General features: G+C 45.5%; 2 protein-coding genes across 3 annotated transcripts in view; one reads left to right on the top strand and one right to left on the bottom strand.

Moving 5' to 3' along the window:
* The window catches only part of LOC146834925 (transmembrane protein 205-like), a 216,135-nt gene extending 196,558 nt beyond the window's left edge, over nucleotides 1-19,577 (top strand). Inside the window, exon 3 of the mRNA XM_085602543.1 lies at nucleotides 19,278-19,577. Coding sequence (XP_085458669.1) covers nucleotides 19,278-19,577 — 300 coding nt within the window. The remainder of the gene's footprint in view (nucleotides 1-19,277) is intronic.
* Nucleotides 19,578-20,570: 993 nt separating this feature from the next.
* TTC4 (tetratricopeptide repeat domain 4) overlaps nucleotides 20,571-24,143 on the bottom strand; it is a 223,136-nt gene continuing 219,563 nt past the window's right edge. For both annotated transcript variants that reach the window (XM_085602541.1, XM_085602542.1), the window contains exon 11: nucleotides 20,571-21,616. In XM_085602541.1, coding sequence (XP_085458667.1) covers nucleotides 21,514-21,616 — 103 coding nt within the window. In that variant the 3' untranslated portion in view covers nucleotides 20,571-21,513. The remainder of the gene's footprint in view (nucleotides 21,617-24,143) is intronic.

The raw sequence follows: 24,143 nt of genomic DNA, 5'->3' as shown, positions 1-24,143 counted from the left end.
TCAGAGCACCTATTAAACAAAGATTAATTACAGTGAGTCCTAAGGCTATGAAAAGGCACTAGAGGTTCACTGAAGCAAAATTAATGTGCAAGGAACATCCAGTCAGGAGACAACTTTCAAGCAGACGTACGAATCACTAGCACAGCGTACCAACGACCCCATGGGCCGTGGCATAAGCAAGGAAAATGGCCCCTTTGGCTGCTGCTCAGGAAGTAAAATATAGCAATTATCAGGGTTCAATGGGCCCCTGAGGGTTTTGGGTCTCAGTACCACTGTACTTGCTGAACCAATGGTAACTATGCCCCTAGTATGGACAGAGAAGGCTGCTTCACCAATTGCAAACTGAGGACTAGTTAAACTAGTTTTCTCTGCTAGTCACATGACAAGCACTGGAATGTAATTAAAGAAATGATCAAGAAGCCAGTCTCCTACCAAGGTCTCTGCAAAAGGGCATTAGATTGAGTTAACATGGGTAGGCACTGCCATCCTATTCCAGGCGTCCATCCATAGGTGGTTGCATTTCATGTCTGCCTCAACACCATATAAACAGACATAACCAAATGCCAAGTACATTCGAACACTCGATGTTTTAAAAGATTTGTGCAGGCAGATCCACTCATTAGATCACAAGTATCAGCTTCATACTCTGTTTTCATGATTGTTGATAAGTAATTGTAATCATTTTAATGAATCCTTAACATTACGTCTAACACCTCGTACCCTGCTCTCCTCTTCCCCCCAATACGACCGTGCCTCCCAAGTTACACCTCCAAAAGTCACCATGCCTCCCCTCAGCCACAAGTAAACACCGCCCCTGCACTCCTGACTCACTCTTCCCTCAACATACAGCGCCGATCTGTACCACTCCCTACCCCTGGCGTACAGAGACCACCTCTCCGACCCGCGCCCTCTCAGAGATGAATCGTGCGAGAGAGGCTCTCTCTCACGATTCATCATGCCCTCCCTTCCCATGACCACCAGAATACCTCCAGCTCGCCACCTCACATGGCTTACCTCCACCCAGACCCAAAGCACACACCATCTACAATAACATCCTCACCCAACCTTCCCCACGCCCCCGGCTCCTCACCCCCACGGGCTGGGATACATTCCTACGCCTGATCTGCCCTCCTCCCCAGGGCTCCCCACACCCTCGTCCAATGGCTCACCTTCCCTCGGGTTCACTCTGCAGTGGCACACGCTGACCTCCTCACTCCCCCTCCCCATGCCCTGACCCTCGGGCTGCTCACCTCGCAGCTGGCACCAAAGGTTGCACACTGGCATGCTATCCTCTGCAAGGCGGCCTTTCTTGCCCAGGGTCTCTAGGCGCGCCGGTGCATGGCCTTGGCCGGTCTCGGTGCTGCTCGCTGCACGCCGGGCACGGGTGCTGCCACCCCTCCTGCCGCCAGTGATGCGTGGTGCTTCTGTAACCCCTTCGCTGCGGGACTCGCGGGCACTGCACATGCGCGCGCATGCGAGCCTCCGGAGGTGCCAGATCTGGACTATTAAAACAAGCTCGATTCTCCTGGAAAAAAAGTTCTAAACAAGCACAAGACCTACCAGAAGAGCCCGAAACAAGGCCGACCCCACACAAAGACGAGACTGGGTTAGAAAGGAAAAGAGTATAAAAACAACCATTCAGCGTGCATCACATTGGATTTAGCACGCCTCAGTCGTTCATGCGCCAAATCCCTGCCAGGGGCCGCCACGAATATGTATTGTATCCGATACCTCGTGGTGGCCCCTGGGGGGTTTGGTGGCCCTGTGCAGGCGCACAGCTTGCACATGCCTAAGGCCGCCCCTGATCAAGGCCACTAAGTGCCAGATAGGGGAGAGTAAGGGTGTTTACTTTGGCCACCTGGTAGGTGGAGGCCAGCTTCAACCATTGTAGAGCAAAATGCAGTCCATTGTGGAGTGGATTGCCCCCCCCCCCCAATGCCCAGACACAGGTCAGAGCTCTCTTAGGCCTGTCTGGGTACTACAGAAGATTTGTCAAGGGAAATGGGCCCATAGTGACTCCCATGATTGATCGTACATCTAAGTAAATGTCCTAGAACGTTCAGTGGACAGTAAGCTGTCGAAAGGCATTTGATGGCCTGAAGCAGGACATGTGCACTGCTCCCATCCTGCAAAGTCCTGACTACTCCAAAACATTCATTGTCCAGACAGATGCATCTGAGATCGGGGTGGGGGCTGTGTTATCACAACTAAACGCAGAGGGCTAGGATCAACCAGTAGCTTTTATCAGCAGATGGTTGACCCCTAGGTAGAAACGTTGGTCAGCCATTGAGGGTAGCGTTTGCTGTGATCTGGGCCTTGAAAAAGCTGAGGCCATACCGGTTTGTCACTCACTCCCTTGTTCAGACAGACCACAAGCCCCTCTTATGGCTTAAACAGATGAAGGGTGAAAACCCCAAACTTTTGAGTTTGCCATTTCCCTACAGAGGATGGACTATACAGTGAAACATAGACATGGGAGTAACCATGCGAATGTAGCTGGACACTCCAGCTATTTCCACTTAGAAAATGAAGACTCAACTGGGCAAGGTTAGTCTCATCTCCTTACGTTTGGGGGGTTGTGTAGCAAAGTAGGATCAGCATTTATGGTTATTCCCCAATTTTTGCCTGGTGCTTTGCTGTTTCTGAATAGTCTGACAGGGATCCTGCTAATCAGGACCCCAGTCTCTGTGCCTTTTCCCCTAAATTGGTATGGTAAGTACTTATGTACATCCCAGATTGGACACTGGTGTACCCTTATCAGTCCCTAGTATATGGTACTGAGGTGCCCAGGGCATAGGTACACCAGGGTTCCCCCATGAGCTGAACCATGCCTTACGTCACCCATGGGCGATCACTCAAACTGTAACTACAGGCCTGCCATTGCAGCCTGTGTAAGCTGGTGCTAGCACCGCTTACGACAGATATAGGTTTCCCTATTTCGGAGGTCACTGCACTTAAAACTTACAAGTCACCCCTAAAGCAGCCCTTTCAATCTTGAAGGCAGGGTGCACAGTTTTAGGTGTGAGGGTGCCCCTGCATGAGCAGGACACCCCTACAACCTTCGGAGTCCATTCTCCTGGGTTGTAAGTGTATCAGCCATTACGATACATAGAGTGGCCATGTGTCATTACGCGATGACCATCTCTAAACTGGCTGTAACAATTCCTGTCATGTTTGGTATCAAACATGCACTGTAAAGCTCCTCCGGGAAACCCTCAGTGCTCCCGCTACCAGTCTTCTCGACACGGACAGCACAACATGGCTGCTGCCGACCAGAGACACGATTCTGCCCTCCTGCTGCTGAGCCAAGCTCGAGCAGGGGAAGGCAGAATAATAGGTATCCTGTCACAGGGAGGTATGACCACCTCCCAGACGGGGTTTAGTGTATTGGGGCCGGGTAGGAGCGCTTGCCAATGCCACTTAATCGGTTTGAGGGGCACATTTGGTGCCCTCCTTGCATAGTCTGGTTCAAACCAGCTAAGGGAGCTGTTGGCTCCCGGACGAAACTGGAGAAAGAACATTGGAGTATCCTCCCCACTGCCCGACCCCTCACCTGGGAGGGAACCCTGAATCATCACAACCCTTCCTGAGGGTACTTAAGGGCTTACCTGTAGGTGGGTCCCTAGATTCATCCTGGGACAATATTCATTTTAAGACAGCACTTCTCCAACCTTCTGGGCACTCTGGACTTCGCTGGACCTTGCGCTGGGCTCTGAGCCTGCAATCCTGCTGCTCCTGGTCTTGTCATCCTGCAAGTCTGCTGAATAGCCTGTGCTCCATACAGGAACCTTCCAAGACTTGTGGACATCCAAGACTCCTGAAGGAATCTCCCTTGAAGTGAAGGAGTCATTTCCCTGCATCTGCAGGCATTGCAATAAAGCTGACCGGTCTGCTGATCCCGCGTACCCACAGACTCCCAAAGGCTCAGTAACACAGGTGGTGGTCCTTTACATCCATCGAGGCCATTGCAAAAGCTTGTTGGCTTCCTTCTTACAAGATCTTCGGGCTCCATGTAGCCCCAACTTCAAGCATCTCATGTGACCAAGATCTTCGTCCTCAATGTATCACTTGCACCGTGGACCTGCATCTTTGGTGAGCTGCTCGAGGTCCTCTTGCGACTCCAGTGCTTCCCGTCTGTAGATCCTCTTGAGGGTCTTCTTTCATTTGATCGGGCCTGCCCTGACTCTCCTGCTTGTGGCGAGTCACCTGGACCTTGCTAGTCCCGACCCTGCACCTTCTTCACTTTCCACATTGTTTGCAGTTGTCAAGGCTTTTTGGTGCTCCCGGCAGACACTGACCCCTCAGCTCTCGACATCCGGCATAGTACAGCTCATGAACAGCTCCTGGTCTTCCACATCGTCGCCTGGTTCTCACAGCTGTAGCTCCAAGGTCACCATCATCTCTGCTGCAACACCCGATATCGCTAGGCATTGTTCTTCCGTGCCTCCTGGTCACTCCAGAGTGGCGTAGAGTCTGTCCCCTCTGCTTGCAGGGACTTCTCACCTTGCATCCACCTTTGGGTTCCACCGGACACTTTCACCTTCTCCAGCAGCAACATGTTCCTGAAGTCTCCCACTGAGTTTGACAGCAGTTTCCGACGCCAGTTCACACCCGTGGACCCGGCTTTCCTGGTGTAGATCTCTTGGTTCCTAGGCTATCCACGGCTGGGGTGACTCTCCAACCTTCTGTCTTCCACAGGGTTTCTTCAGGGTCCACTGGGAAGGGTTCTTCTTTAAAATTGCAACCTCGACTAACCCATTGACTTGTATTGAGCCCACGGTTGTGTTCCCACTCTGCACACGGCGTCTGTGGGGTCCCTGGTTACTTACATCGGGTGGTTGCTCTGGTCCCCGGCACTTCTATGTCGTCTGCGTATAGTCTTGACTCGAGTCATGGTTCGCATACCACTATTTTAGTGTATGGTTTGGTCTTCCCCTGGCGACCACTGTGTATGCATGCTACTTACCTGTTTTTATTGCAAAGAATTGTGTGCATTGTGTATATCTCCGGGAAGGAGATATCTGTATGTGTTAGTGTCTTATAATAAATACATATTTTTATGAATACACTGTGTGGTTCTTTTTCACTTAATGTATACCAATAAGATTATGTTCTGGTAAAACAAGCTGCTTTACACTCCTTTCGGACTAAGCCGTAAGGCTACTCTCCACAGCTACCACTTAGAGAGGTTTCTAAAGTTGTCAAAGACCACTAAAATCACCATAAGGGTTGTCTGGATTAGTGCAGGGTGCCCACTTACATAAGTGTGCGCCATATACTAAGCCAGCTTCTCACACTCAGCGACTGGCTGTTAAAGGTAGACTTGCCACAGCCAGTCGTAGACCACCTCCAGATGACTGCAAACCTGCTGACATCAATGGGGTTCACGATCAACAAGCCAAAGTTAAACCAGATTCTTTCGCAGAGGTTTCCCTTCATTGGAGCTTGTTTGGATATTGTATAGTTTAGGGCCTGGTCTCCAAAGTGTGGGTGTCACCCAGGCCAGATGTGTATTGGAGCCAGGCTACAAAGCACACAGAGTTATAAGCACAGAGAAATGTCCACTTTCTAAAGAGGCATTTCTTAAAATTGTAATGCCAAATCCAGCTTTACTAGTAAGTAATTACCCTTCCAAACATATGTAACATGAAAAAGCTACTCTTCTGTGATCAGCAATTAAAAGTGTATGAAGGAATTCCCAATGCTAAAGAAGAGTAGGCCTCACAGCAGTGAAAAACGAAATAGGCTGTCACTACCAGGATATGCAAAACATACCAGACCAGTACATGTCCTACATTTCATTCACACAGCACCCTGCCCTTAGGGCTACCTAGGGTCTACCTTACCTGTGTATAATGAAAGGGGAGTTTCAAGCTTGGCAAGTAGTTTTGAGTGCCAAGTCGAAGTGGCAGTAAACTGCACACACCAGGCCCTGCGGTGGCAGGCCTGAGAAAGATTTGAAAGGCCACTTCTGTGGGTGGCACAACCAGTGCTTTAACCTGTGAGTAGCAAAACACACAAGGTGATGGACGGAATGTTGCACATTGGCAAAACATTCACCCCCAGTCACAGATCTGGGTTTAATCCATCGTTATTTTGCTCACCACGCCACCCCGAAACCGGTCCTAGGATGCTTGTTTCCAGTCCAGGGAGGACCTGGCCTGGCAGTTCGGGCTGGACTGTTCCCATTGGGAACAGGGTCAAGACTGATTTGCATATGGCTGGGTACAAACTGGAATGGCATGGTGAGCAAAAAAACGATGCATTTCAATAGTTCTTTTTGCATTAACCTGCGAGTAGCATTTAATTTACAGGTCCTGGGTATATGGTATACCATTTTTTAAGACACTTACAAGTAAAACAAATATGTCAAACAGGTGTAAACCAAATATACCATGCTTAAAGGCGGGAGCACGTGCACTTTGGCACTGGTCAGCACTCAGCAGTGATAAAGTGTCCAGAGTCCTAAAGCCAACGAAACGGAGGTCCGAAAAATAGGAGGAAGGCAAAAATGTTTGAGGTGACCCTTCAGAGAGGGGAAGTTTCCAACAGCAATATTGCCGGAATACATCAAAATGTGTCCTGAAACCCAAGCTTAAAATACACAGTTTAAATATCTCCACCAAACTAACATTACCCTTACATGTATAGGATGAATATTGGGTGGCCCATCACAGTGCCCTAGGACACCGAGAGGCAGACTTCTGCTATATGGTATGGTCATGTCCAATAATATTGCAATTCTGGGCAAAAAGTTGTGAGTGAGGTGGCTGAATTGACTGGGACATAAGTGGTCTCTGAACTCTTGACGTGCCTACTGGCTAGGCTAATAAAAAAAAAATGTGTCTATATTTTTTGCCTTTTGCATTTATTCTGATTAAAAGACGCATTGCCATGGCTTGGAAATTGCCTAGTGCCTACAGTATAGGTACTTCGGTCAGAAATCTGAAGAAATGGATCACTGCTAAAGCGGATCGACAAATCTGAGAGGATATGTATATTATAACACTAGAAGCTTAGTTGGAAAAAGGCCACCCTGAATGAGAAACATAAATATGCATGTGTGGAAACAATCATACATCCCATTCAATAAGCCGTAGTGATGGAACCAGGAGAATCACCTTTTACATCAGATGTCTGGCAACAAAATGGTTTCTGTTAAACAGGTTAGCTTAGCCCACAGTTGGTATTCAGGAATGTAACTGTGATATAGGAACTGCAAGAGTCTTCCTTCCATTCTTTCTTTAAAAGAAGGATCTTCTTCATAGTTTTAGAAGCTAATCATATCTCATTCGAACATATTGCTATTTACAAACTTCTACCTGCTAATACTTAGGAAAAGTTCTCCAATATCAAATGCATATGTTCAAACGCCTTAAAACTATTGCTGATGTGTAGCCTATGCAGTCTGACACCAGTGCAATAGTCTGCCTAAAATTGTTCAATATGCAACTATACATCATATTTATATAGTGATGACTTTGCTTTAAAAAGTGTTAAAGCTCTCTGCGGCGGTTAGCACGCTACTCTGGAGCCCAAGATAAGAGGTTAATAGTCAGTAGGTTAGAATTTTGTTTTCTATATGAATTAGTTGTGTTAGGTTTGTGCTCTTGATTTCTTGTGTGTTTAGTAGAGTTTAGAGGAGGGATAGAATGAGAACAGTGGATTTGAAAGGGGAAGTAGTAGGCTGTTTTTTTAAGTAGAGATGGTGTGAGCCTGTTAGTTGGGTGGCATGGGTAACAAGCATTGAAAATGCAATAGGTCTCGCCTTTGAAAAGTCATTTGCTTTGCTAATGGTATTGTACAGCAAAGCAAATGACTAACTTAATAATAGGCAAGACCTATTGCATTTTCAATGCTCGTTTCTCTTGGAACTCAATGGCCAGATTATGGGGGGGACTGTGCAGGTTTTATCGCACAGTTGATATGGGGACAGTCTTGTATAACCCTCTAGCGGGTGCTGCGAGTCGAGTACCGGTGCACCACACATTGCATGCTGGGCTTGTTAGTGTCTGGCATGCGTCTCATTAGTAACGCGATCCTTTCCCCTCCTCCACTGGACAGAACATGGGCAGGCGTTTCTGGACAGCAGTCGCCACCTTCTTTTACTTGGTCTGACCACCATTCGCTGTAAAACAAATTATAAAGTTTAATCTTGTGGACATAATGGTTACCTGTCAAGACAGCATAGTCGGAGGCTGTCTGCCTAAAGGTCACTCTGCCTGTCTGGTGAGAAAACTACCACATGACAGTAATGCGCCAGGTATATTTCTAGAGTGTGTATGCTAAAGGGCGTTTGCGGTGTCCAATCACAGTGATCCCTGGTAAGGATGACAAGCAGAGCGAACAGCCCAGAATCCAAACCAGACACCATGGGGTCGATCAGATTCCTACAGCAGTTGCGCATTTTCACTCAACCACCACACACTGGCATAGCAGGAGTAGTGTATAAAGACAGGCAACCGTCTTCGACACTACTTTAGTCGGAGATGGCGTTTGATATCAATCGCTGCATTAGTTTGTGCCTGATACACACTTGTGTTCGCTGCTCCAGTGTAAGCACATTCACTTCTTGCTGATGCTTCAGTAGAGGCACCAAGACTGGCTCTGCGGCGGAATCCATACCACATAACACTCTCCCCTCCCCCATCGCAGAAAGACTTCAGAATTCTGAAGACTAGCACGTAAATACTGGTTTAACAACTGCGTGTTGGCCATAACACTTGAGGTAAACAACAGAGCTCGACTGAAAAAAAAAAAATCGACACCGATAAATAATGTGATGTTTTTTAATTTCCAAAAACTTCTCAAACATGTGGCTTCTTTCGAACAGAAATTGCTTAAACCGATCTAATGACTCTTAAACCATGATCACACCTCATTGCACTACTGTCTGAGTTGAGCTCACCACGAGCTTTCACCATTGGGACCTAGCACAAGGCCCTGAGCTCTGCACCCAACGCTGTCCAGTTTAAAAGATGTACATACTTGAAAAGGCCAACTGGTTAATGATGTCAGAATATACCGCAAAACCCTGCTGGCGTCATCAAACTAAGCAAGGTTCTACAGCACCCACTGTGGGAGATTGTTAAAACAATGGCTGGTTGGGTGGCTCCATGAGCAGAGGGGTGAGTCATTAACCTCTGTGACCTCCAAATTCACCTTCAGCAAGGATTCAACCAACCTTGTACAATTTCCCGCTGCTCTTCATCATAACATGCTCCTCTTGGTCTGGTCCACTTAGGTTCAGAGAAGCCAGGGCCGCCATCTTGAGTGGGGCTATGTTTTCACAGTCAAGGCCCTCAGCTTAATTTCGCAACGCCAAGTCCACACATGATTCGACTTCTACTCTTTCCACTTTTGGGAGAGAAGGATTTTATCTTTGATTTTATCACAGATACCCCGATTACCATCATGACTGCACTTAAGCTATCCGTAATACGATACAAACATTACTCAATATTGGACTATAAGGAGGACATACAAGGAGGGGGCGAGCACCCAGCCTCTTGAGCCACGCCCACCCGTGCGTCTGCCGACAGGTCACACAGTTTAGGGGAAAACAGAAAAAACTGGAGTGTTCTAACGGCGTCACTGCGAATACACAGAGGCCCGCCTGAGCCATTAATGGCACTCGTCTGCTCGCCTCCATCATGCAATGCTTGTTTGATCCTGATGAGGCGGACAGAAGGCCGATCACAATTAAGCACACGCTATATACACAGTATCAAGCACAAAAGGCCCGATTCCCAAAGGTTTTACATAAATCAACACACTGCATGGGTCAGAGATATGAATATCAGCAATTCAGAAAGTATTAAAAAACAAGCTCTCGGCTTTGGCAAAGGCAGCCGCTTGTTTATAATTGCATCGCGCTTTCACTTTAAGTGAAAGCGCGATGCAAAAATAAACACACGGCAGCCTTGGCCAATGGCGAATGCTAACAAAAAAGTGTGTAGCGGCTAATTAGGAGACACTGTCTCCCACCGCCAGTAAGAGATCCAATCCTGCTGGGCGTGGATCAAAGGAGACAGGGTGGCAACAATGAGGGATTAACATGCCTTCTGTGCAATCATTGCACTGGCTTTGGCATAATTTGTGACGCCAAACGACGCGCACGAATCAAAACTGAAGGCGGAGCTGGGACGAGGCTTCTGGAATCGTATCGATTCCAAGAAGCCTCGTATGACGAGACAGCGCATGCGCTGCTTACGTCAGGCCGAGAACTAAAAACGGATGGGAGAGTTTAAGAAGGATGTTTGGGGGTTCATAGTAGATTAAAAGGTTTGGGATGATTCCAAAAGAGAGGAGGGATGGGACAACGGCTTAGAAGAGGATTTTCTTTTTTTTTTTTTTAAATCAAAAACTTAAATTGACTTAGACATGCATGTATGCACATGGCACCTGGTACGGTTGTATTGGCTGGTTGCAGTTTAGTTTAGTAACAAAGTGGCTGAAACATTTTGGTGACTTGATTCACAAGGCACTAAATGCAAGGCCCAGCTCATATATCCTCAGAGGTTTTTTTTTTTAAATACATTTTATTTGTATTTTTGCCGGTACATCATGGCCCAGGGGGCCCCATTGCATGCAACCAAGTAGAAAAAATTACATAATTGTACCGAGATTGCGATACATCAACGAAGGCATAAAGGAAAATAAAGCTATTAAAGTCCTCAGAGTTTTTGCTGTTTGTAAGTTGAAATTAGTGTGTGGGGGTCAGATCAACTCCAGAATCTCCATGAATAAAGCTTAAATTTTGTTATGTTATTAGCATGGTTATCTTTTACTGATACAGGCTCATTAAGAAGACACTTACCAAAACAGTAACAAGAAACAAAAACTAAACCAGTGATTTCTCCTTTTGATACCAACATTCCTATATTCTTTCAATAGTTGCTTTTCTTTATTACAAAGACCTGTATATCACTGGTGAAGGTTTGCATTCTATAAACTTGCTTCACAAAGTAAGGGTCATTTTGTTGCAGAAACTAGACTTGTTCACCATATCTCTCTCTCTCTCCCCATCTCTCTTGTAGAATGAAAATTTTTAAGTAAAAGTATTTGTTACTACAGTAACAATTTGGTTTCAGTACGTCTAAAACAACCACACCTAATATTACTTTAAAAAAAAGTGCAAGAAGGCACTTTATAAACAATGAGAATAGAATGAAAGTTTTAAACATTGTTAAAATATCATCTGGCATCTAACTCCCTAATCTATACTTTTATGTGCAGAAATAGTCCTGCCACCGCTAAAATTGATCCTCTAGCTTTCAGCCTTGCTCTGGCAGAATCAAGACCAGCTTTCCCCTCTGACTTGAGAGGTACTTTGGCCAGTTTTACTGTGGATAGTCTTTCTCCCCTTTCATGTCACAGGCGGTCCAGGGAGTCACCCTCTAACCCCTAGTTTTCTTCTGATTTAAAGACACTCAAGCGGCAATGTAAAAAGCTGGAGTGCTGTTGGCGAAAGGTTTACTGCCCATTAGCAAAGAAGACGCTTAGAGAAGCCCATAAAACGTATTACTCTGCCATAAGTCAGGCCAAAGGCCTTTATTATGCCGGCCGCATTGAGTCAGCTAGCAATAACTCTAAGGAAATCTTCTCTATTGTTCAGAGCTTTCTGGCTCCCAGGGCAGAGGCTATCAAACTCCTTACCTCAGATGCCTGGTGCGAAAAGCTCTCCAACTTCTTTGTTAATAAGATTCGTGCCATACAGGCATCGTTTACTGGTCAGAGCTTGCCTAGCTCGGAAGCTGTGTCACCTGCTGGTGCGCTAGCTCCTTCTCTCTTGCTTAAGGCATTTACACCCATTGACTTGCCAGATTCTCTTAAAATTCTTAAATCCAGGAAAACCGGCTCTCAGTCCGATCCCTGTGTGCCCAGGCTTTTGGCCTCCGTGGCAGAGACTGTCAATCCAGAGGTCAATGCGCTTATCAACCTCTCTTCCCAAGAGGCGTTCGTCCCAGCAGAGTGGAAACAAGCAAAGATCTTGCCGCTTCTAAAAAAACCTTCATTGGATCCCCGGGGAGCTATCGCTCTATCTCCCAGCTCAGCTAAAATCTGTGAGAAGGCCGTTAATAAACAGCTCACTGATTTTATTGAAGGCTCTAGCATACTCCATCCAACACAATCGGGTTTTAGAGCTGCCTACAGCACTGAGTCCACTCTAGTTGAAGTCTCCGAAGCTATTCGGGACTGCTTGGACTCTGGTGGAAGCGCAGCCCTCATAATGCTAGACCTCTCTGCAGCATTCGATACCGTCCCCCATTCGTTGCTTTTGGCTCGTCTGGCAGACATAGGTATCTCAGGCTTGGCCTGGAGGTGGCTGAAATCCGCAACAGATCTGGCTCCCGCCTTTTTCATCCCCACCTCAATCAATGACCACAGGAGTGCCGCAGGGGTCCTCTTTAAGTCCCCTTCTTTTTAATATTTACGACACTCTGCTGGTCCAGTTGGCGGAAGATATGGGAGCCAAGATCGTGGCGTACGCCGATGACACCCAACTTCTGTTTACTTGGGGTAAATCGGAGTTTTCTACTCTGAAGGAAAAGAATTGCTTGACAGCTGTTTTTCAGTGGCTCTCTGCGGCTCAGCTCAAATGCAATGAAGATAAGTTGGAAATTCTTCTTTATGGGAATTTTCCTCTCCGGTTCAGAGAATCTCTTTGGCCGTCCGACTATCCATTGCCATCCTCTGGCCAATCAGTTAAGAACTTGGGTGTTTGGTTCGATGAGCAGCTGTCCTTCTCGACCCAAATTAAAAAACTGGCCGGGGCCTGCTTTGGGATACTAAAGTCTCTTAAGAAATTTCTTTCTCTGCTCCCTAGGGCAGCAAAGGAAACGGTGACCCGGGCACTGATCCTGTCCGGTATTGACTATGCCAATGCATTGTACATTGGCCTCCCGGACTACAATCTCAATAAATTGCAGGTAGTCCAGAATGCGGCAGCTAGGCTTTTGTTTAACATTCCTATCAGTAGCAGTGTTAGGCAACATCTGCGTATGCTGCACTGGCTGCCTGGCTTTAAACGTGTTAAGTTCAAGGCCTTGGTTTTTGCGCATCGTGCTTTACATACGGAGGGGCCTGCATATCTAAGGATGCACTTTGCGTTTTATACGCCTGCCACACATTTGAGGTCGGTATCCCAGCTTCTTGCCCAGATACCCTGTGGATCCCTTCAAAGAATGGGGGGCAGGTCTCTCGCCTTTAGGGCAGCCACTGCCTGGAATTCCCTGCTTTATTCTTTGCGCAGCATTCAGGATCTGGGGCAATTTAAGAAACAGCTCAAAACATTCTTGTTCTAATCAGTTATCATTTGTAGCACTTCATGGCTCGCGCTGGGACACTCTTGATTATCTGTGCGCGTTACAAACTTCAGTAACATAACATGAGAGAGCATGGAAGGCAGAGCAACTTGCAGTCCAGAGTTTCTTAGGGGGAAGAGGCAAACTGCATACCTTGTTGACAGCAAAGGCCATCTTTATCAGCAGAGTTATGAAAACAGTATTCCCTGTGAAGGGCACACACACTCTGTGGTAGCAGTCTTCCTTTGGGACTCAGCTTCATCTGTTTCAGATGAGATGTAGCATTTGGGAAGTACGCTGGCAGTAGGTGAGGCACTCTCTGGCAGAATCTCGTGTGATAACCTGGGCAAAGGAACTCTCCAGACAAGTGGTCAAATGGCAGTCCTTATATACTAAATCTTATCAGAAGCTGGAATTCCTGACATAAGTTTTGGAACGTCGGATATAGATTATATGCATGAGGGTGTGCGTCCCAGACGTTTTCTTATAAACATATAAGGTAAAAGGACATCAATTCAGAATACACTGTTTTTGCTATATGTCTGTGTGTGTTCTTATTTAACCTTGACATGGTGAAAAGTAAACACTTGCCCCAGACGAAGCGTTCTATCTATGTCAGTCAAATGAGTTGATGCTTTCAGAGCTCTTAAAAAGATAAGGTCAGACGACATCTGTGTCTAAAGGCAGACATGACAATGATTCTGCATAAATCAGGAAAGTTGGTGCTTTCCATTGCCTAAGATATAGAAGATGCCGACCTCTATTATCTAAGACAGAGTCAGGGCCTTCATAAAATGGTGTCGGCCCTTGGGGGCTTAACGTCATCCCCTGCTTGTATGTCTCACTGTGACGTCATAGAAGCTTATCTAATCAGTCGGGATTTAGTCAACATGTAGGGAAATCCATGCTCTCAAATCACTGGGACCTAAGATACCCAAATTAAGATATACATTTTTAATTAATGTGTAATATACCTTTAGCATAAAAGAAAACGCCATCAATACATTATATATGTAAATGATAAAATAGGACATATTGTTAGACCTGGCATCTTTTGCTGTGTTTCCCCTGTAGCTTTGATTTCTGACCTCCTGGTTTTGTGTCTCGGTGCACTTTCTCACTGCTGTCCAGTGTTAAAGTGCAAGTGCGCCTATTGTAAACTGGATTATGGATTGGTGTTTACATAATTGGTATATTTGATTTACTTGCAAGTCCCTAGTAAAGTGCAGAGTGCGCCAGGGCCTGTAAATCAAATGCTGCTAATGGGCTTGCAGCACCGATTGTGCCACCCACACGAGCAGCCTTTCAAAGGGTCCTCAGACCTGCCACTGTAGTGTCTGCACGCAGTTTTTCTGCCATGTTGACTTGGCAAGTGCACCCACTTGCTAAGCCCAAACCTTCCCTTTTATTACATGTGAGCCTTAAGGTAGGCCCAAGGCAGGGTGCAGTGTATTTGAAAGGTGTGACATGTCCGGATAGTGAAATACAGTATATTTTGTTTTTCACTGTTGAAAGGTTATCTCTCCCATATGATAGAATGGGGGAATACTTGGTAACATTTTACAAGTATATCTTCTCATTGGGACAAGTTAGGGAAATTAAGTTTAGTATGCCTGAACTCAGAATGTAGAAATGCATCTTTTAGTAAAGAGGATTTTTATGTTCTGTGTTTGAAAATACCACTTTTAGAAAGTAGGTATTTTCATGCTTAGCCATGCTTTGTTGGGATGGCCTGCAGTTGCTGCTTCTCCCTTGGGCAGTGAAAGGACTTGACTGAATTTTCTTTACTTGTTGCTGAGTATCTCCAAGGGCTTGAAATAGAGCTTGCCTCCTGATCATGAAGTCTGAGGGACAACTAAAACTTCACTTACCTCTTGGTATTGCCTCTGGAACCGTGGGTTTCAGTTGCCATATAGGGGGAAAGCAGCCGACACCGCTGCAGGCTCCGTGTTCTGAAGGCACTGCAGACGGCACCGCTGCACTTCGCACCGCAACTCTGGTCTCACCGATGACGACCGCTGCTGCCACCAAGCCGCTGCTTGGACTGTGGCCTGTGGGCACCACACTCCGCACCGCCTCGCTTAATTCTGCCAGCCTGGTCTCACCGACGACATCATTGACTGCAACACCCATGACTGCACTATGGTTTGGGGGCACCACGACGCACCTCCCCGTCTCACACCGCACTCCCATCAACCGGCACCGTCGCTTGCACCGTGACCTGTCAGCACCGCAACGAGCACCGCAGCCCTTGTCTCACCGACGCCAATGGACGACTGTCACCGAGCCGCTGCCTGCACGCGACTTGAGGGCACAGCACCGCTACACTTCACATTGGGACCACGACGGCTGCCACGACCGGCCCGCACCAACGCGGTTGGCCAGAACCAAAAGTACTGTTTAGTAGTCTGCTGACACTAATGCCGGTCCGCACTAATGCAGTTGGTTGAAACTGTTGGATTCTGATTTTGGCACTGCTGTAACTCCGGATGGACCTACCGGTTTCAAGGAACTGCATTGTTAAGTCATACTTGCAAAGTGGCTATTTTTGATTACTGTATGTTAGTCTTTATCGTTTAGGTCTTGTTTGCAAAGATAAATATTGGTTATTTTTCTAAATCAGTGTGGTGTCTTTTTTGTAGTGTTTTCACTGTATTACTGTTGGTTATGTGCAAATGCTTTACACACTGCTTGTGAGAGAAGCCTGACTGCTCAAGCCAAGCTACCAAGGGAGTGACCAGGGGTTATTTTAGGAGTGTATCCCCCTTACCCTGGCTAGGAAGAAGAGTCCCTACTTGAACAACGGTGCAAACCATTGCTAACTAGAGACCCCCATTTCTAACACGTATGAAGTACATAAAGTTAAGCAGGAATACTTTTAAGCCTTACATTGTTTCAGATGATGAATAATTATCATAGTCTAGCTAGAGGGATTTATGCATTTTGGCGATCAAACATATCAGAGACTATATAAAATGTGCCAGATTAAAAAAATATGGTATAAATAGCAAAACTAAAGCAAAAATGATGAAGTCGATAAAAAAGAAAAGGTTTTCTTCAGTTCATACAAGTTTTTGTGGTAGAGGTTTGCTGCATGAGGGAATGATATATGGACTGGAATGTTCGTCCCCCCTACCCTGATTTCTGTATAAGGCTTGAGCCCGTCTCACAGCCCATTTACTGGCATAGATTTCCTTTATATCCTCAGGTACTATGGGAGAAAAAGCTACACTTATGACAATCTCCCAAGGGGTGCTTTCCTACTAAAGACTGGACGCCATACTTCTTCCACTAGGATGATATCACAATCATCAGACAATTGTGACCAAAAGACTGCTTTGATGATATGTGGTATGCTCCCTTTAATTTGTATGTTTAACGTGTAAACCCCATCAGGAGTATTTTAAAATGTTTATCTGGAGTCTTGATCTGTATAAATTCATCAGTTGGAGTCGCATCCAGAAACCTCTGAAGTGTCAGATGCACTATTGTAACTTCTGGTGTGGTGTCTAGAAGCGCTCTTGCCCAAGTCCTGTTTCAGAGGAGGACCCGTAGCTGTATTGGCTTGTATCTTAGAAAGTCCTGCTACTTCCTTCTTAACTGGGGTTTTAGAGTCCAATCCTTTTCTCCTACCGCTTTATGCTGACGTCATTGTCATGTTCTGCTTCACCTTTCCTACAGTAATCCTCTTTTCTCAGGTACTCTGATCAGCTCGCCCTCTCAGTTCTTTTAACGCCCAGTGTCCTGGAAAAAACATGACGAGCGGCTATCAGAATACTGATACCATTCAGGTTGTAAATCATTTTTGTGGTCTCTTAAGTTATATCCACCCCTGCCGAATTCCAGAGAAATGGGTGATCCAGTCTCCCATTTTTCTTTTTCTGTTTCTTCTTCTGCTGTAGATATCTATTTAATGGGACTCACAATGTCACTTAGAGGTTTTAAAGTTGGCTTCTCGGGTCAAATACCCAAGGCATCTCTACCTACAGCTGTATACACTTTCGTGATTACTTTTGGTTGTTCCCATTCACAATACTGAATGGGAACAGCTTCCAGTCTCTGATGTATAGCCAGAACTGAAGCCTCCCCATTAATATTGCTTAAGATGATAGAGGGCACTATAGAGAAGTTCCCCATTAACTTCATTGCTACATCCAGAGCTGGTGCAGCTCCATGCTCATTCAATACCGGTCTAATTACTTCAGGGAGAACTGCCAATGAAGGTGTGCCATGCGTGCTAGTGTAAATGCATGCAAAAATGCTTCCCCAGGGGTTGCACTCCTCTAGGGGTGGGACCATTCCAAGAGGAAGACACATTGTCAGTATTCCATGCTTGTCTTAGGGGGTAGTGAATGAATACACTGCTTCCAACTGATTGCTCTCCAGGATGCCATTTTATCACGCTTCGTAGGTGCTTTTCCCATGACAGCATAAATAGTCTGTGGATTAATAGTTTGTACTTGTATAGGAATGGTAGGTCCCACTGTTACAACCGGTCTGGAGCTCAAAGTACATAGTACAAATTGTACAAGTCTCCTGTATACGGCAACTGTGTAATTTAACACCCCTACCACCTCAGCGGTTATTAAGTTGTTGGGGCGAGGAACTGGAGTGTAGCCAGCCAAAACTGGCCACGTAGCCCCCTCATTGCTAAGGGGCGCCAAACAGACATTTCTGTGCATAATTCTGGTTTTCCTGAGAAGTTAAGGGGATTTCCAAATCTTTGTAGGCCCTACAGTGGCCGGCGGGTCTACCACTGTATAAGCAGGGAACTGTCCTAAGGCAGCATTGATAGGCTCAAACTCTACCCAGGTGTAAAACATCTCAAAAGCATACGCCACATGTGCAGATATTACATAAGTAACTGGTCCTCCACCCCTCCCTTCATTGGGGACACCTCAAGCTTTGAAATGCTGGGTGAATGCTTACCTGTAATTAGCCCCAAACAATAGGTGCTTCCATAGTGAATGAATTCATTTGAAAACTGGAATCAAAGAATTAGAGAACCCACAAAACAGGCAATAACCTGCTGCCATAGTAAATGGATTCATTTGAAAATTGGAATGAAAGAATTAGAAAACCCACAGAACGGGCAATAACCTTTTATGAGTCATGCTTAACAAACCTACGGAACCCTTATCTCCAGTAGGATGTAACCATGATTGCTATAGACGATTCCGTAATGACATACTAATGGTTCACGTGTGAATGAATAGGGAATAAACTACTCTTAAGCACAAGCGTAAGATAGAGGCCCAAAGTTGTATGCCAACTGTTGCATAAACTAGAACTTTGGTAGTACTACAAGGTTTGCTTTCCCACCCACGGATGACACTCATAATGATGAGGGTCGCTCTTAGGGACTTGAGAAAACAGTGGCTGCTAATAGGGTGAAGCCCTCATCCTCTCTGGCCGTCTGGCATCTGCCTCAATTACAATAATAAGTAATAACTTATGGTGCAAAAATATAAGCTTACAAATACACTTAGTAGTATACCATGAATATCATACACTCCCTTCTCTCCCAATAATGTATCACAGATGCAAGTATGCAGGGGCAATATATGGTAAACTTCCCTCCCACTAGTTCTGCTAACGCTAAAGGATAGGGAAAGTGGTAGAACCCTGTCACACATTTACCTCGAAGACCCTCTATCTTGAAAGGGAACATGCTGTGGAAGTACCCTAGTTTACTATAAGGGGTTTTGTACATGGTACGGACAACAGCCTTAAAATGGGGCAATAAGCCAGTCTCTTCCCAGAGGCTTATCAGTGGACTGAAGATGGAGAGGTTAATATCACGCCCCATCTCCTAGTCTTTTCATAGCCCATACAACGCCTCTCTACGAGCCTGCCAATTAGTTTGGGTAGCAATTGAAGAAAAGAGTAAAAAAAAAATGGGGGGGTGGGTTCTTACTGTGATTGTTAGCATGCACATTCTTACAGATTGTATATTTGTCATTCCTGCAGATCATCGTTTATTTCATCGGAGTCACTCTGGCAGCCTTAAATGCCCAGTTGTTTGGGAAGCGGACCTCAGAAATCATGTCGGACATGCACCTGCTTGAGCAGAGTCGTGGCCTAGGCCAGGAGATTGGCTATGGTTCAAACAGATCATATTCTAGTTTGCGTCAGTCAGACCCAAAATACAAAGCACTGGCCAGCCAACTCACCTTCTACCACAACATGTCGTCCATTTGTAACCTTTGCTGCATCATCTGCACCGGTATAAGTCTATACTACTTGGCTGCACATCTTTCCACTTTGTAATCAGCCGGAAAACTATCCCCATCGCCTGTCCCACAGAGGGGTAGTCAATGGCAGTGTTTACAAAAGGAACCTGCATAGCCTAACTCTGCAATATTTATACAAACTGCGATAAATTGATTTGGTGTATAAAGTAGTAGTTTGTGCGACTGTTAAAGGGAATTGTAAATACAGTTTTTGAAATATTGTTTTATTCTAGCAGTTCATTAATAATTGAAATTGGATTAACCCTGTGTGTACCAAATGAATCTATTACCTGTGTGTATTCGCCAGAAAATTAAAAATGCAATGCTTCTGAATTATGCCGATAGTTCCTTATAATAATAGCTCCCAGATGGATAGTACAGAGAAGCACAAAGAAGTGCCAGCAGTCATTTCAGCTTTATGGTGAGGAACGTATGTGCTTCCAAACATGGATACAACACTGCGCATCACTTATGTAAATCACTCACCTTCAAAGGTGTCGGCGCTTTGCTTATTTTGTTATGCTTTAGTATTCATTTTGGCAGATGGGTCGGGTTTATCTGTTATTATACTAGCTGCTGTAAGGTCTAGAACACAACATCCAGCTCTGCTATGTATGTTATGGAGAAGCTCTAATGTACGGAGCATATAACTGAAGGGCGGCCTTTATTATTAATAATACATATCATGCATTAGTGAGGAAGTATATAAAGTCTGTAATACGGTTCATTTCCAGATGCTGCAGAATGCTCCTCTGCAAATACTGTCACAAAGTGTGGCAGTTGTACATCATATATTGTGTTTTGCTATACTATAACATGCATAGGGTATCTGACAGTTGAACTGTGCTAGGCGGACATTATTTTATACACATAAAACTACACTTTAAGTAAATATAAAGCACTTTACCTCTACTGTTGGTATTGCCTTCACTTGTGTTAACATGCACACTCGTTTGAATCTTTTGGCTTCCAATTTCTAAGCTACAGACCTATGAATACTCATAAAACACAAGAATCACTGTGACTATTCGTTCCTTTCCCTGTACATACTTGTATGATTTATTTTACAACACAAGGTTTTGGTTAATTCTATATGTTACTTACTTAAAAGCAGAAATGTCACAAGCACTTCAGGAGTACAATTCTGTACATGCCGGTGTCATATATGATTCCTACTCCGACTTTTTCCAGAGAAGTCACTGAAACCAGTCAATTTAGATGAACTTTAAGTCGTGCTCGTCCAAGTGAATGAGAGTATGTTCTTTTTATCTCATCAGTCCCTATTAACTTCTGGGAAATTACTACTATATGTTCTGCTGCATCATGCATATCCTTTGCAGGGAAGTGTACTACAGCTTCTTTCCTTTAAACGTGAATCTCCAAAATCCCATTTTGGACAAAGGTTTCTGCATATTGAAATAGCATCATATACTATAAATCTGGCCATCCACCATTCAAATGGGATATTTAGGTAACAGATGCATGTTGTTAAGTCTGCAACTTTAACTCTCAACCTTGTCAGCCGTCCATACCCGAGTAGGATAGCGCAATGCAGTACTGTCAATGTGAGAAAGTTTAAATAGCAAGCGGCCTGGAGGAATGTGTTTGATGGGTGTCAGAATGTGTGGAACTTTCCCAGTACATACCTATACTTTAATACCCAAGTATTGTAATAATTCCATTTCATATCAGCAGAGAAATGTTTGACGGTGTCAACTTATCACAGGTACCAGTATCTTGTGCAGAACTCTGAGGGAACTAGGTGTTAAAACAGATACTCCACACTCCTTCGAGAGCTCCGCCTGTCCCTTATAGCCTTCACATTCATTGAAAGATTTACCAAACCAACCTGCTGTAAACAACCTTCCTCACAGTGTTGTACTTCAGGTACTGCTGCAGCCAGAGAACAACCATGTTTGTAAAATGCTAAAAGCCACGTTCACATGATGAAGTTCAATTCAGACATTTCATTATCATTTAATCCGATGAACTTTCCTGTCAGATAAATAATTCAAACAAAAAGAAGACTGCTTTACAAAAAATATGAACGCCGGTGTTCCAGATTTGATGAAATACCTGCAAAAAAATGAAATAATGAATTAAAAAACGCACTAACATGTTTAACAGTCACAAACAAAGAAACTCGAATGACTGAAAATGCACCAATATTCAAATACCACTGTGGAGTAGCAGACACTAGTGAACAAAGCTGTAAAAGCAAGGTACGTCTCTGAAGCAATATTTCTCCTTCAGGGGATCCTCATTAATAGTCATTAGCACTGAAGTGTCCTACGCAGGATACCGCAGAATAGACAAGCCATTTTAAAAATCAAGTTATGATTTTAGCAGGCTGATTAAAGGCGATATTGGCCTTTTATATTTCCGTTTAAAAAAGGTCAATTGCACATAAAAAAAAAAAAATCAACATGCCAAAAATAAACTAGGAGGATCTTTCACAAATCCTTTTTAAAAGGGAAAAAAGGAAAACAGGACAATATAGGTAGAGTGGCTGACGACCATAGACTGGAAAACTTGCACTGCATCCATAAAGTATCCCACTCCTCCAGTAATCTTTCTTGCCCTGTCAGTAGCACTTACCCCAGAAAGTTCTGCACCACTATCAGATGACACTAGCCACCCATCTTTCTCCCTCCATTATTTTGCTTTCTCTCTCTGGAGGTGGACAAGTGGAGGAGTGGGCATTGCCCCTTCTCCTTGCGGTGGTGACAATGATGGAGTCTGGCACTGTGTATACCTGAATGTATTTAGGGTCCTTAGTGGGAGGCTTCTATTTTTCTCCACCCTTGGGGTTACCACCTTTGCTGAGGCAGGCTCCTTGAAAGCTTCCTTGCCCTGATCCAGGATGCTTGGTAGCATTTGGTGGATGGTGCCAAAGTCTCTAGGAGGAAACAGGAGTCTCTACCTTTCTCCTCCTCTGAGGGGACCCTGAAGGTATCAGCTGTTCTCTTGATGTGGCTGTTGTAGAAGGCTATGTCGTCTGGTAGCGAAGCCTTCGAGGGATAGCTACAGACCTCTTCTGGACTTTCTGTCACAAGGTTGTTCCTTTCTTCCTCGAAAGTCCCCAAGGCTTCCTCTTCTTCTTGAGCGTAGAGTTCCTCTTCGATGTTTTCCTCTTTTGGTTCGGGGACTGCCGGAGCTTCGAGGATAGCTTCCTCTTCTTCGGTGTTATCGGCGGCATCATTGGGTTTCGCTGGAATCCGGAATTCCTTCAGCGCTTTGTCAAACTCCTTCTTTGGTTGAAGGAGGGCCGCCCTTTCTGCTTCGAGGTGTCTTTCCTTTCCTCCACCTCGAGGGCCCTTTAGGCATCTGAGGCAGGGGAGATCCTCTTCTTGGGTGTGGGGGTTTCTGGCCCTGAAGTTGTGGTCTTTATCTTCGTGGCCTCTCGTTCAGGCGCTCGCCATCGTCGATTCGTGGGGTTCTTTTGGTCGTGACTGACCCTTGGTGTAGGAAGGTGGATATCTAACTATGGTTACCCCCAACTTTTTGCCTAGTGTCTAGCTGGTTTTTCGACTTTGTTGGCCTGAGATCCTGCCATTCAGGATCTCAGCCTATCTGCTCTCTCTTTAAAATGGACTCCATGTACCCTAGGTGCATAACCCATTGCAACTAGATCACCCTGTGAGCCCCTGTACCAGTGTACACTAGGTACCCAGGGCATTGGTGTACCTAAGGCCACCAGGGGCTGAAGCATGTATTGTGCCACCCCTGGACTGGCCTAACAAATTTGACACAACTGGCTGATCACTCAGCTGGGGTAAGTTGGTGTAACCACCTCTTACTTAGGTGTAGTATACCTATACCTAACCTTAAATGGGACACATGTTTACCTATAAGTCACTCCTATGGCAGGCCTTGACAATCCTGAAGGCAGAGTGCTTGGTTCCATGTGAGATGGTGCTCTGGCATGAGCTGAGCCTGTCTGCAGTGGTCGGAACAACTTCCTTCTACCGTTTCCAGATATCGCCATACCATATACTCTTAAGTGCATTATGAACCTCGCGGTAAAATGCTATCTTTGGTTTGGCTTTATCAAAACAATTCGAGTAAGGTGTCATACGAATAGGAATACTAACCCCTCGCCAATTCTGGCGACGGGGTTAGCATTCCACCCTTCTAGAGGGACACGACATGTACAGAACCTGAAACCCGGGTAAAATCAGACATAGCCTCAGCTCCACAAAATGGATGCTGCCACCAACGACACAAGTCTGCCCTCCTGCTGCTGGGAGTCCTTCCAGCTTGGGAGACGTGGACAAAGGGTTTCCTGCCAGGGGAGGTGCGTACACCTCCCCAGACAGGATTTTGTGTATTGGTCAGGTAGGGCTTGAATAGAATCAGACATGCCTGAGGCTCACAAGGAGCCTCGGTGCATATGCCAGTTCAAACCGGTCCTGGGGCACACCAGCCCGGACCTGGGGCGAGCTGGACAAAGGATTGGGGGTGTAACCACCCCCCTTCCTGGTCCCACCCTTAGGGAGGGACCTAGCAGGTAGTCCGGCCCCTAGAATCCGCTTAAAAGGTAGGAGCTGTGTCCTAAGACTTCAGACATCCTGGAATCAACTTACTACAAAGAAGAAGACGG

Source organism: Triturus cristatus, chromosome 4_2 (genome assembly GCF_964204655.1).
Source record: "Triturus cristatus chromosome 4_2, aTriCri1.1, whole genome shotgun sequence".
Taxonomy (NCBI): domain Eukaryota; kingdom Metazoa; phylum Chordata; class Amphibia; order Caudata; family Salamandridae; genus Triturus; species Triturus cristatus.
Note: the sequence above shows the minus strand (reverse complement) of the source record. Positions and strands in the feature narration are given on the sequence as shown.